The sequence below is a fragment of the Pan troglodytes genome, chromosome 5 (genome assembly GCF_028858775.2).
Source record: "Pan troglodytes isolate AG18354 chromosome 5, NHGRI_mPanTro3-v2.0_pri, whole genome shotgun sequence".
Lineage (NCBI taxonomy): Eukaryota > Metazoa > Chordata > Mammalia > Primates > Hominidae > Pan > Pan troglodytes.
The window spans coordinates 145,389,305-145,404,368 of record NC_072403.2 but is presented as its reverse complement, the minus strand read 5'-3'; the positions used below and the strand labels follow the sequence as shown (position 1 = coordinate 145,404,368).

The window sequence follows — 15,064 nt, the reverse complement described above, 5'->3', positions numbered from 1 at the left end:
GGCTGATATACTTATCTATGTGAGAAAGGATGCTGGTTTCAGCTGGGGTGGTAGTCGTGGGAGAGGTAAGAAGAGGCCGGCGCAGAAGCACAAGCTCAGATTTGGACATGTTGATTTGAGAGGTCCTTTCTTCCAAGCAGGTATATAAATAGGCAAACAAGATACATTTGTTTGGAGTTCAGTGGGGAGCTGGGATATGATATGTATAATTTAGTCTTTTTCATAAATTCAATTTCAACGGCAACTGGATATAAGAGAAAACAAAAGAAGTTTACATATTAAATTTATTTAAAACATTTTCATTGTTTTCCTGTAAATCAGTATTGATTTTTGGATGGTGTAAGGCTTACTAGAATGTTGCCACATAGCTCCACTTAAATACCATTAATTTGGAGGCTAACATTTTTAAAGGTTGTGAATGAGCAGAGGTTTATCTGAAATTTGCATTTGGTTTACATGTGAACAACAGATTCACAAATAAATAAATACTATACACCAGACAATAAAGGAGCTATTAAATCTGTTACAGAAAACTACCTTTTTATCCTCTTGGAAGATACTTATAAACTATGTCCCATATTCACGTAAACGATACTTGCTTTAAATATTCTAATAGGGCTAAATATTTTAATTACTTTATCATTAGTCAATTGTGGCTACATTATGCATTATACTTACTTGAATGTAGCTACCTGTGTATAAAAAATTATGCAACTGACATCCTTTCAGTAAAGCAGCCCACTTTTAGTCATAATTAGTGACGTTTTACTGTGTTACATCTCATTTTGCTTTAACTGAAAATTATGCAACTTAGGCATAAAAAAGAAAAGTTAGGAAGACCAGAAACCTAAATACAAATTTCACATGATTTAGAACCAAGCTAAATAAACACACACAAACTCTACAACATGGGAGGGTGAAGGAAATGAAAACAATTGCAAAGGTATTTATTGAGAAATAGTAAAGATATACATATTTTTACAAGCTTTTAATATTAATTTACATTTCTTTAAATTATATAGGCCCCAATAATCTATACTTTACTAATACATAACAGAAACCCTTGACATTGTGAGATGTCCATAATGCTACCGTAGTTGGGAGTCAAAATGCAACTTTGGCTCATGATGCTTGTTTGTTTTCAAAAGAAATACTAAATGCCATATTCACTGAGAATGTAGGCTTGTCATAAACAAATGTGCTTTAAAAAAACAACTTCATATAGGAGCATGCTGTTGACACTATTCTGAATCTTAGCTCATTGCAGACTAAGGAGAAAACATTTTTAGAGACAGTTATTACCTACTTGTTGTGTGCAAACTGTATGATTCTAAAATATGTTTTTGCCTCTGAATTTGATTTACAAAATTTTGCAGGGGCATAGTGTCCTAATTGTATGCTATAATACCGTAGCCAGGCCACCTATTTTGTTACGGAAATTACATGGTCTTGATATTTTTAAGGTGCAACACAAGGTGGTTATCTTTCGTAGTAATATACCAAGCTGTATACATAATAGCCGAAAACCCACTTTAGTTACAGAACATTTTTCAAACTGGTTTACAATAAGGCACAATATTCCATATGTCAATAGGAGGTGGGAACTGCCAAGGGGTTGGTTTTGTGTTTGTTCAGTTTTCGTTTTTCAGATTAGAAAGGAAGAGGATTTTCTATTCCTAAGGTGGGAAGGGAAGAGTTCTAGTTTGTGCATACTCAACGTCCCATGGCCAAGCTGTGATGCTGGCTCGTGGGCCTGCACCATTGTTGTGCCGGACAAGCTGTTCTCCGTCAACCTTGCATTTAGGTTTTATGCCGGCAGCCTCTTCTGAACACAGAATCAGAAAAAGAGATGTGTGTGAGAAACTGCACGGGGTGATGCAACCAGCCGGCTTCTCTTTGCCCTTCCAAGGGGTGTTTCTTTCTGCACCCGCAGACTTAGCAGCATAAAAAGCCTTGCTTGTTTGATACGAGAAGACTTACAAATTTAGATGTAATGCCACAATTCTATCATTTAAAGAAACCAGCTATACAGTAAAGATAATTTGTTTTTATTCACAGTAATAAATATTTAAGGTTTTAGTGCACAACATAATTAAGTACTGATAAGGCAACACATAAATTTTTTTAACTGCTATTTTCAAGCTAAGGGCCAACAGAAGTATAAGATTTACTATCATTATTTTTATATTATTAAAAGTATTCCAACTTTAATTTGCATGGAATAGTACTTGGGGCAGAGGCAGCCAAAAGCTACAAAATTTAAAGGATTAAATTTAAGGTTTAGATAATGAAATCACAATCTTGTACAAAATTGGGATCTCAATATCTTTCTACCCAATATAAACATGGCCTTAGCATTCAGTAAAGAAATACAGGTTTGTAGCCTAAAGAAATGAAATCATATTTCCACAGTGAATGTTGTGATCTGTGAGCAAAATGTAGACTTTATTGAAGCCACAGAGGCCTCAGTTGATGAACTCATGAACCAGCCTCTGGCTAGGGGCACTGACTGACTAGTAGCCTGACTCCAGGATCCACATTATGACATTTTAAACACAGAACTGCAGGTGCAGACACCACAAAAATACTCTAGTTCTTAAAGTCTTAAATTTCCACAAGGGAAATCATGTCATAGGAAATAAGAGGAGAACCTGTATCGTGTTCCCAACATGGGCTACACACAAGGAAAAAAAACCATGCAAACACAACAATGATGGGCTCTTCTTGTAATGAATGCCATCCGTTGCGCAGTGACAATACAGGCAGAAACTAACAAACATATGCAAGTCTGTCACGAGGAGAACCTGCATTGATGTATTCAGATGGAGAACCAGGTACGATTTTACTGTTGTCATTTCAGCAGCGCTGCCAAGATCCAGCTCACTTGCTAATTTAATTTATGATGATATTCTAGGTAAAATTTTCATAGACTCATTGCTTTCATTAGACACCATCTGGGAGATCTGCCTTCCATTTCTGATGATATTATCATTTTTGCCATGGCATTGGGAATAAACATACTTAGCTTTATTTTAAGCCCTGTGCACTCAATGTGAATTTTATGCCATGTTCATGGCACATTCTAAAAAAGTTTATGTGATAATTGCTCATGATTTGCATGATAATATACTCCTCTATGCAACTTACACATATCAAAAGTCTCAACCTCAAAACTGTGCAAGTTGTCATGAATATGGCTCTTAGTTTTCTCCAGTAAAACTGTAGAAGGGGTACTTGAGACTTCTACATACATTTCACTTTCTAAGTAAAGGTCCCACAGTCTTTCCCAAACCTTCCACTCATGGTTGGATGCGCAAATAGTTGCCTCATACAATTATTGGAATTATTAAGAACCCAAATAAAACACAAGCTTTCCTTTATTATTGTTGTTTTCTTATTGCAAAAAATACTCAGTTTCTTGCTGATGCGGTAATTAAGCTCTGAGAGCTTGACTTTTAAATTTGGTCATGTTAAGAATCATCACAAAGGTTTTTTTTTTTTTTTTCATTATCTACAGAGATTTTAACCAAAGTTACATTGTAACACACAAATGCTGTCTTGTCTTTAAGGCACAACACATCAGTATGAACATTCTGTTTGCCAAACTTAAAAAAGAGACAATATTATATTCCCATTTCCCCTCCCATTCCCCTCCCCAACAAATGAAAGAAAAATTGCATCCACTTTGAAAGTCAGCTGCTAATAAAGTCACAGTAAATTATTTTCATCAATAATTTACACAAATTACATGTCTAAATAGGACTGTCCTTATACAGTCTGAGTGCATTCCAATTCAGATTTTCTGGGTTAGGTAGGCTAAAGTCAGATTCAAACCTCAGGGCTGAGAAGATCTCCCATTTTGAGGAATGTTGTTGACCACCTTGTCAGACGGAGCATGTGTGTTGCTGCTTTGCCAGGGTAAGAGTTCTTTGCTAAAGCTGCTCATTCCAGTTTGGACTCATTTGGTGTGTACCAGCAACCTCCACAGATTTTTAAAAAACCCATTAAAGTGTTGTAAATATAAGACCATAGAGTTTCTTTTCTGTAGCACTAAAGTTTAACTCCATTCAGCAATCTGAATTCTTCATTCTGGAATTTTTATTCCAAATATGATTTCATCCATTAAGACAATTTATATGTGTAGAGCCAGAGGCATTGAATCACACATAAAAATTCAGTGTACTTGAAATATAAAAAATGGATCTCCGGCTAAAGAACACAGTTACAAATACTCTAATTCCAGTGCTTGGTGGAGAGCCAGGAGGTCTGAGTGACTGGATATCCTCCAGAAGGGCATGTTGTGCTGTGTGGTTAGGAGAAGGAGGGATGGGAGAGAGAAGGGGAAGGAATGAGGCATGGAGAGAGATCACAACCATCGTCTCAATGAAGCAGCAGCACATACAGGGATGTGTGGTCCACCCAAGTTCAGGGGAGGGAGTTTAAAGGCGGGATGATCATATGTGAAGGCTTGGCAGCACCAATATGGCACTGTCAAAGTAACAGAGAAATAGATCTGAACTGGATTTTAATGAGAATAATAGCAAATATTAACATTTCTTAGATAGTTTAATATTTATTCTGGAAGTATCGCTACCAACATCAACATCTGGGAAAGGAAGTGGGCATCAAAATCCTACCTGGCTGATGGAAAGCAAGTTTTAATCAATGCATCACTCCTACGGGCCTCTCAGTTAAAAATAAAATGAAACAAAATGACAAACTTCTTAATTTTGTTAATCTAGGAAGAAAAGAGGGTGAATTCCTTTCTGTATAAAAATAATTTGAAGCAGGACTATATAAAGTAGAAAAAAAATGTGGGGATTATAACTTTCTTACTTGTCTGGGACAACCAATAACTTAAGCCAGTAGAGTCGACCTGATTTATTTCACTGGCATAGAATTGAGAGAAAGTACTCTAGCATACATTTTCAATGGGGAAGATATCATCTCCAAAGGGACACAAATGAGCTCTTGTGGGGCAGAAAATCTTAGGCATTACAGTGGTTTGTGGCCTTCAAAAGATATACTATAATAGTATACAGTACATATGTGACATTAAAATTTCATGAAAGGGAGTAATTAGAAAAAAACTGTCTAAAGAGTCCCCACTGGCGATGATAATGAAAAAGAAAAAACACTGCATTACAGGAACTGACAAAACAAAAGCATGATTTGTAAGTCCGGGCTGATGACATCTTCTAGAATATGTATGTATAAAATATTCATGTATATAAGGGAAATGAGTATATAGATATAAAACATGCAAAAGATATTTTATTTAAGAACTAAGTAGCATAATAATCCTTATTGCTATATAATTCCTTGCTGCACACTATGGTAGCCACCAGCCACATGTGGCTATTGAGCACTTGAAATGTGGTTGGTCCAGTTTAAAATACATAATGAACTTCAAAGACTTAGAACAAAACAAACAAACAAAAAAGAATGTAAACATGACTTCAATAATTTTTACATTAATTAGATATCAAGACAATTATTTTGGGTATACTGGGTTGACATGTTATTAAAATTAATTCTACCTGTTTCTCTTTAATTTAGTAAAATGTAGCTTCTAGAAAATTTCAAACTACATATACAGCTTGTATTAATATTACATGTTTCTATGGAAGAGCGCAGCTAGACATTCCTATTCCTAAACTTTGATATTTCTTCTTAAATTTCTCAGACAAAATATGTCTAGGTCAAATTAAGTCACTGAAATTCACATAGAAGTAACATTTTTTCATTCAGCTCAGATCTATTTGTAACAACAAAACAGTACTTAACATTTCTGCACATGCGATTACCGCTACATCCAAAGAAAAGCATGCATTCTGGGTACTAGAGAAACCAATCACCTCTGTTTTAAAATAGAATAATAAGCCTTCACCATCACCAAAACTGTACCTACATAAACAACCATTTGGAAATAGCATTCTATCTGAGATTCTTTTCCATTCAGGGTTATGCGTTTCCCTCCTGAAGTTTTAGGTATAACAACTGGTAAACCGAATCTAAACATTAATGCTGTGGAAAACAGGTAGACTCGGCTAAGTTTTAATTGTCAAAAGCATATAGTGTTACTGGTTTGGAAAATTGAATTATATTAGTCCTTACCTAAATATACGTGAATTTAATTTGCATAGGCTAAAAGACATGTAAATTTAGCAGGAGTGGGGCTGTATTACTAATCATTGGCTGCTCTTTGTTGTGTATAACTATGGTGCCAATAAGAAAAATCACAACATGGACTCAGGACATTGACAAACTCCAGAAGATATTTCAGTTGAGTGTGACTGGAAGCATTTGAAGTAGTAGTCAGCAATGAAAGCCGTATTTCTTGAGGCTGCAGGCCTGACCTCATACAGGACGTGCTTGGGGCTAGTGTGCTGTCTTGGGTCATTGACACTGCTAATGAAGGCTGAGGTGTTCTGTGGCAGGCAGAGCCTGAGCCCACTCTCTTAAATGTAATCGAAAAGCAAGTATGGCTGTCAATACGTCACCAAAACTTCTAAAGTGGAAGTGCTTTCCTTTTCTCCATTTTGCTTGATTTAAATCGACTAGAAACATACATCATTTCCTCTTTCTCTTATAGCCATAAACTTTTCTATAAAACTGTCTATGTTGACTGTTTTTTGAAAACAGGTAAACACTCCAGCACATGCAAATGGCAAAGGCTTTATTAGATGATGATTTAAAATCTCCTTAGGGTGATACAGATGACATTCTTTCTATGTAAAACAGTATAGGCTGGCATGTCATTGTTTTAAAAATACTAATTCATCATCTGGCTTTGTTTTGTAAATTCTATCACTTTTATCTTGGGTAGATGATATTTTTCTATCATTCGGTGAAGGCAGCAGTAGATCTTAGGGTGGAGTTGACAGTCTGGTGGTGGGGGCCAATCCTGATATCATTCTTCTTTTGATGTTGAACCAACCATTTAATGGTTTTTAATTGCCTTGGTTTCTTCTTCAGAAATACGGGCCAGATGAAAAGGCTTATTAAAATACTTAGGGCCCATGGGATCTTCTGAATGTGTTCAAAGCCAGCTGCTTGGCTTCAATCAAGTACCACTGGCTCACCAAAACAGATGAAACTCTTCTAGGAGATGTGAGGCACATTACGGCTAAGACAAGTTGGTGCAAAAGGATCTGAGCAATATATCCCATTTCAGTAGCACTTATTAAAATCTCTTGTAGCAGTTTTTCTTCAGCTATTAAATCTGCCCTCAGCATTCCTTATCATGGAGCATGCCTACTTCCAGGCACTCACGAGGACCATATGGCATGCAGGTCTCATGAACTACTCACATGACTTTTGTATGGAGCTCATTAATCTCTATCTTGCTAAATTTCACGTGCTTAACAATGGTTATTCTCCCCCCCCAATCTTTCTTGCAGATCCCCTGGCTCATCTATATCTGTGCACATTGTATGTGTATTAATATATACATATGCATCTATATAAGCATGTATATACATGCCCACACAAATATATATGTTACTATATATATTTACTATATGTATATACTTTCAAACACATAAATAAATATAACTAAATTTCCCTGCATTTCCTATCAAATTTCAGGCAAAAAATGCTAAACTCCAAATGGTTTATTTGAATGTAAGTATTGACCCTCTCATGCTCTTATTGCTTTGCATCTATAAATTTAAATCATTTGTCAAGCTGCCATTGGGCCAAACTACAGAAATGCAAACAAAAAGGCTTGCATTAGAAGTATCACACCGACATCGTTTGAGACAGGTTACCTTTTTTGCTGCCTGTTCTTCTTCTACACCATCCCCAATTACAACATACACTACTTTTCTGCCAAACCTTTGCATTATTCGTTCAAAGCAACTTTCTTTTCCTGGAAGATAAATGAGATAAAGTTCAGAGTGAAGTTACCTGGTTAGCGGCATGCTCCTCATCTCGGCCATCTCCAATCACAACATAAGTTATGTTAGTGCCAAATCTGGACACTATACGCTCAAAACAGCTTTCCTTGCCTGAAAAACAATGCACTGCTTATTCTTCCAGCCACTGCATTCATTAACCTAAAGATTCATAAAGTGTTAAGTTAATGCCTCTTGAACATCACTTGAACTGGCTCACAACCTCTGGGTTTATGAAATCAACATATATTTGAATAACGTAAGGCGTTACTTCGGACAGATGATTAAACAAATGTGTTTCACACTCCAAAAACATCAGTAGGGTTAAGCATTTGACCTAGAGAAAATATTCGTATGTTTTTTTCCACCAACAGAGTATTGGGGTAACTTTACAAGCAACTATAAGTTTTAACCTTTGTTGAATTCTGTAAATCAATTTTAAGTAGCATAGACAAGTCAGCTAAATGTGTTCTAGAGAAAAACTGAAGGTTCACCGCTAAAAAAAGAGGAAATACTAAGAAGTGAATTAACCTTGATAAACAACTCCTTTCTTCAAGTGGGTGAGAGTTAGCCTGCTCAAATAACTTCTGCTAAGGGTGCTGTCTGACTGGGCCACAGTACTGACAACACTGGTATCCTCTTATTGCACTACGGGAACATCACCGTGGAATTTCTACATATTCTTTGTTTTTAAAACATTGGCATTATTCTCTAAATTTCACTCCCAGAATGTTCATGCAGCCATGGCTACTTCTGCCTTTTTTCTTAATCTGATGGTTCAGAACTCCAAAAAATACTAGCTTAAAGGAAAAAATAAAAATGATTTTCTTTCAGATTAAAGAATATAAGGAACTATTTCGCCAACAGAAAGAATATTGTCTTTACTAAAATAAAGGTTTATTCTGCTATAAAATTATTTGATTCATCAAAAAGCAAAATTACCTTCTTTCTATTAGTCCTGCTGACATAAATACACACATTTAGACTAAAAATGTATGGTATTGATATCCAGGCTCTGAACTGTAGTGCTTATGACAATGTGAAATTTACTCTACGGAAGCTTGGCTCTCCTTAACTGTACTCTTGAAACAGCTGCCACTGGAGGCTCCTTTTGCCAGGGCCAACATCAGACCTCCTCAAAGCCCAGGGCAGGTTATTTTTGGTGGGGGATTTTAGGATTTTGAACTTCTCTTGTCAACGTGCCAGAGCCTAAGTTTGTTGACCTTCAAGGCATATTACACAACCCATTTATTTTCCCAAGTATTTCCTTGACAGACAGTGGAATACATCAGTTTCAAGTCTTTCAATAAGGCAGAAGTTGATGAAGTTTTGCTTTTGAATGTTTATTAGAAGTTGGAGTCTGCGAGAAATGCACTTAAAAATCAAAGATGGCTCCACAAGCAGATATCATCTAAATAAACAAGGTTGTGGTTCTTTGATTGCTACTGCACATTTTTGGAAATGCAGATTTCCAGTCACTCATGTGTTATGAATATTCCTATTATGTTTTCTGATTCATAAAACTCTTAATTTTTTTCTGTAATTAAGGGCACTCGTTCAATCCATCAAAGAATCCCCTGCAAAGCCAAAATTGTATTTTTATCTTGGATCTAGATTACTGCATATGCAAGGATGCAACATTATACGCCAAACTAATTAAACTATTAAATACTATGGCTAGAGGTATTACATATTATTTAGATAACATGGGCTGTAATATTCTGTGAAATACAAGAATGAAATATCTATACTCAGATACTGAGTTCTTAATGTCACTAGGCAACAGTTCTCAAAAAATTCATACATGTACAATGAGTTGTAGGGGACTTTGTAATTTGAACTTTATCCAAATTTGTTTCATGTACTAAGTGAAATTGCTGAAAAAGGGAACTATGCAGAGACACACAGATGTGGACACATTCCATACAGAGTTTAAAATAATTTCCTTACCTATTTTAGTTGCACTGTAAATATTCTCAATGGGGAAAGCACCTCCTAAACTATAGAGTAGAACCTTCGCAAGTGCTGGGATCAGTTGAGTTGTCGTTACCAAGACATTTACGCAGTTACTCCTAAAATAGGGAGGAAATATACATGTTTGTTTTCTAATACTAAATAACTTCTAATAGATTTAAAATTGTCACTGTGGTCTCTAAATTCCTTAATTAATGGTCCCTTTCAAAATTCATTACTATTGCCTATCAGCAGACAGACACTCCTCCAATAATGGCAGATTATGAAGAAGAATATACAAACCCATGACTATACTGTGATGCTTAAAGTTCTACAAAATATTTCGTCAAAACAATATGCTATTAAAAGTCATACGCAGGCAAATGTTACAAAATGTTACAGAATGAAAACATGGTAGAATGAAATAAAGCACAGGCTTTTAAAGTTTCAAGATGTGGTTTGGATATGAACTTTCATGACTTGCACTGTGTGATATTCAGAGTTACATTTCTTTTTAAATTACAAACACTGTATATACTTGTAACAGGAAAATTTGTAAAAGACAAATATAAAGAAGAAAACAAAAAACACTAACTATTATTTAACCATCCGGAGAAAACTGCTTTCTCCATTTCATGCATTTACTTTCAGTGTTTCTGTTCATATACAGATTTTGTTTTCCCATTGGGAACATTCTATATATTCAATTTTGTATTCTACTTTATGTATTTATATCATGAGCCTACTTGTTTATATCTATTAACTATTATTCCCCTCTCCCAACAAAACAATGTAGAGTACATACACGGTAGAGTAGTTTTATACATGTATATACTTTACACGGTAGAGTAGTTTTTATACATTGTTTTGTTGGGAGATGGGAATAATAGTTAATAGATATAAACAAATAGGCAGCACACCAACATGGCACACGTATACATATGTAACAAGCCTGCACGTTGTGCACAGGTACCCTAGAACTTAAAGTATAATTAAAAAAAAAAAAAACTACTCTACCATGTAGATGCACCAGAATTTTTTTTTTCCTTTTTTTTTTAATTATTATACTTTTAAGTTTTAGGGTACATGTGCACATTGTGCAGGTTAGTTACATATGCATACATGTGCCATGCTGGTGCGCTGCACCCACTAACTCGTCATCTAGCATTAGGTATATCTCCCAATGCTATCCCTCCCCCCTCCCCCCACCCCACAACAGTCCCCAGAGTGTGATATTCCCCTTCCTGTGTCCATGTGATCTCGTTGTTCAATTTCCACCTATGAGTGAGAATATGCAGTGTTTGGTTTTTTGTTCTTGCGATAGTTTACTGAGAATGATGATTTCCAATTTCATCCATGTCCCTACAAAGGACATGAACTCATCATTTTTTATGACTGCATAGTATTCCATGGTGTATATGTGCCACATTTTCTTAATCCAGTCTATCATTGTTGGACATTTGGGTTGGTTCCAAGTCTTTGCTATTGTGAATAATGCTGCAATAAACATACGTGTGCATGTGTCTTTATAGCAGCATGATTTATAGTCCTTTGGGTATATACCCAGTAATGGGATGGCTGGGTCAAATGGTATTTCCAGTTCTAGATCCCTGAGGAATCGCCACACTGACTTCCACAATGGTTGAACTAGTTTACAGTCCCACCAACAGTGTCAAAGTGTTCCTATTTCTCCACATCCTCTCCAGCACCTGTTGTTTCCTGACTTTTTAATGATTGCCATTCTAACTGGTGTGAGATGGTATCTCATTGTGGTTTTGATTTGCATTTCTCTGATGGCCAGTGATGATGAGCATTTTTTCATGTGTTTTTTGGCTGCATAAATGTCTTCTTTAGAGAAGTGTCTGTTCACGTCCTTCGCCCACTTTTTGATGGGGTTGTTTGTTTTTTTCTTGTAAATTTGTTTGAGTTCATTGTAGATTCTGGATATTAGCCCTTTGTCAGATGAGTAGGTTGCAAAAATTTTCTCCCATTTTGTCAGTTGCCTGTTCACTCTGATGGTAGTTTCTTTTGCTGTGCAGAAGCTCTTTAGTTTAATTAGATCCCATTTGTCAATTTTGTCTTTTGTTGCCATTGCTTTTGGTGTTTTAGACATGAAGTCCTTGCCCATGCCTATGTCCTGAATGGTAATGCCTAGGTTTTCTTCTAGGGTTTTTATAGTTTTGGGTCTAACATTTAAGTCTTTAATCCATCTTGAATTGATTTTTGTATAAGGTGTAAGGAAGGGATCCAGTTTCAGCTTTCTACATATGGCTAGCCAGTTGTCCCAGCACCATTTATTAAATAGGGAATCCTTTCCCCATTGCTTGTTTTTCTCAGGTTTGTCAAAGATCAGATAGTTGTAGATAGGCGGCGTTATTTCTGAGGGCTCTGTTCTGTTCCTTTGATCTATTATCTCTGTTTTGGTACCAGTACCATGCTGTTTTGGTTACTGTAGCCTTGTAGTATAGTTTGAAGTCAGGTAGTGTGATGCCTCCAGCTTTGTTCTTTTGGCTTAGGATTGACTTGGTGGTGCGGGCTCTTTTTTGGTTCCATATGAACTTTAAAGTAGTTTTTTCCAATTCTGTGAAGAAAGGCATTGGTAGCTTGATGGGGATGGCACTGAATCTGTAAATTACCTTGGGCAGTATGGCCATTTTCATGATATTGATTCTTCCTACCCATGAGCATGGAATGTTCTTCCATTTGTTTGTATCCTCCTTTATTTCCTTGAGCAGTGGTTTGTAGTTCTCCTTGAAGAGGTCCTTCACATCCCTTGTAAGTTGGATTCCTAGGTATTTTATTCTCTTTGAAGCAATTGTGAATGGGAGTTCACTCATGATTTGGCTCTCTGTTTGTCTGTTGTTGGTGTATAAGAATGCTTGTGATTTTTGTACATTGATTTTGTATCCTGAGACTTTGCTGAAGTTGCTTATCAGCTTAAGGAGATTTTGGGCTGAGACAATGGGGTTTTCTAGATATACAATCATGTCGTCTGCAAACAGGGACAATTTGACTTCCTCTTTTCCTAATTGAATACCCTTTATTTCTTTCTCCTGCCTAATTGCCCTGGCCAGAACTTCCAACACTATGTTGAATAGGAGTGGTGAGAGAGGGCATCCCTGTCTTGTGCCAGTTTTCAAAGGGAACGCTTCCAGTTTTGGCCCATTCAGTATGATATTGGCTGTGGGTTTGTCATAGATAGCTCTTATTATTTTGAAATACGTCCCATCAATACCTAATTTATTGAGAGTTTTTAGCATGAAGGGTTGTTCAATTTTGTCAAAGGCTTTTTCTGCATCTATTGAGATAATCATGTGGTTTTTGTCTTTGGCTCTGTTTATATGCTGGATTACATTTATTGATTTGCGTATATTGAACCAGCCTTGCATCCCAGGGATGAAGCCCACTTGATCATGGTGGATAAGCTTTTTGATGTGCTGCTGGATTCGTTTTGCCAGTATTTTATTGCAGATTTTTGCATCAATGTTCATCAAGGATATTGGTCTAAAATTCTCTTTTTTTGTTGTGTCTCTGCCTGGCTTTGGTATCAGAATGATGCTGGCCTCATAAAATGAGTTAGGGAGGATTCCCTCTTTTTCTATTGATTGGAATAGTTTCAGAAGGAATGGTACCAGTTCCTCCTCGTACCTCTGGTAGAATTCGGCTGTGAATCCATCTGGTCCTGGACTCTTTTTGGTTGGTAAGCTATGGATTATTGCCACAATTTCAGATCCTGTTATTGGTCTATTCAGAGATTCAACTTCTTCCTGGTTTAGTCTTGGGAGAGTGTATGTGTCAAGGAATTTATCCATTTCTTCTAGATTTTCTAGTTTATTTGCGTAGAGGTGTTTGTAGTATTCTGATGGTAGTTTGTATTTCTGTGGGATCAGTGGTGATATCCCCTTTATCATTTTTTATTGCGTCTATTTGATTCTTCTCTCTTTTTTTCTTTATTAGTCTTGCTAGCGGTCTATCAATTTTGTTGATCCTTTCAAAAAACCAGCTCCTGGATTCATTAATTTTTTGAAGGCTTTTTTGTGTCTCTATTTCCTTCAGTTCTGCTCCGATTTTAGTTACTTCTTGCCTTCTGCTAGCTTTTGAATGTGTTTGCTCTTGCTTTTCTAGTTCTTTTAATTGTGATGTTCGGGTGTCAATTTTGGATCTTTCCTGCTTTCTCTTGTGGGCATTTAGTGCTATAAATTTCCCTCTACACACTGCTTTGAATGCATCCCAGAGATTCTGGTATGTTGTGTCTTTGTTCTCGTTGGTTTCAAAGAACATCTTTATTTCTGCCTTCATTTCGTTATGTACCCAGTAGTCATTCAGGAGCAGGTTGTTCAGTTTCCATGTAGTTGAGTGGTTTTGAGTGAGATTCTTAATCCTGAGTTCTAGTTTGATTGCACTGTGGTCTGAGAGATAGTTTGTTATAATTTCTGTTCTTTTACATTTGCTGAGGAGAGCTTTACTTCCAAGTATGTGGTCAATTTTGGAATAGGTGTGGTGTGGGATGCACCAGAATTTTTTAAAGTTAAATCCAGTTGCTTAAGTGGCTTTTGATTTCTAAATATTATAAGTAATGCTACCAAAATATATTCTTACATCTTTCGTTATTCTGAGACTATATTCACAGAATAATTAGGGTCAGAGGGTAAGTTAATTTTTCTAGGGGTTCTAATACATAATTCAACAAAGCATCTGTTTTTCTGACATTCCAGGCATTTTGTGAAAACTATGGGGTTGGTGCAAAACCAATTTTGTTTTTTGCCATTAAAAGTAATGGCAAAACTGCAATTGTATCAATATGGTAATATATGTGGATAACTCAGCAAATTCCATAGCATGTAACTACTCAATGTATGTTGATTTCTTTTTCTCCTCCCTTCCTTGTTATATCTTTATTTATTTCTGGAATATCACATATTCGTTTAGTTGCCTTAAAGCCATCTGTTTAATAATTAATCTGTATATATTATATAGTATATATAATCTAATAATGTAATCATCTTTTTTAACTTATATAGAAGACATCTTTTAGAAATAATGAAAGCTATCAACCTCCTTCTCAGAGAAATGCACACTCCACTACATTTTACACATCATGTCAGTGGCTCAGGGGTCCTCGTGCTCCAGCGTCCCTGACATTTGGTCTCTCTTGTCACCAATTACAGAGGACATGAGATAGCAAGTCCCATTTCAACTGGTTTAGACATTTC

General features: G+C 36.1%; 1 protein-coding gene across 22 annotated transcripts in view; it reads right to left on the bottom strand.

Moving 5' to 3' along the window:
• Positions 1 to 917: 917 nt before the first annotated feature.
• The window catches only part of EYA4 (EYA transcriptional coactivator and phosphatase 4), a 288,119-nt gene continuing 273,972 nt past the window's right edge, over positions 918 to 15,064 (bottom strand). For 6 of the 22 annotated variants that reach the window (XM_009452029.4, XM_518749.7, XM_009452034.4 and 3 more), the window contains 3 exons: positions 9,849 to 9,970; positions 7,912 to 8,012; positions 918 to 4,303 (listed from right to left, as the gene is read on the bottom strand). In XM_009452029.4, the coding sequence (XP_009450304.1) occupies positions 4,223 to 4,303; positions 7,912 to 8,012; positions 9,849 to 9,970 (304 nt within the window). In that variant the 3' untranslated portion in view covers positions 918 to 4,222. Of the gene's footprint in view, positions 7,874 to 7,911; positions 8,061 to 9,848; positions 9,971 to 15,064 lie in introns of those variants that run through there. The other 16 variants (XM_009452028.4, XM_001169695.6, XM_054686333.1 and 13 more) reach the window with 6 other exon arrangements.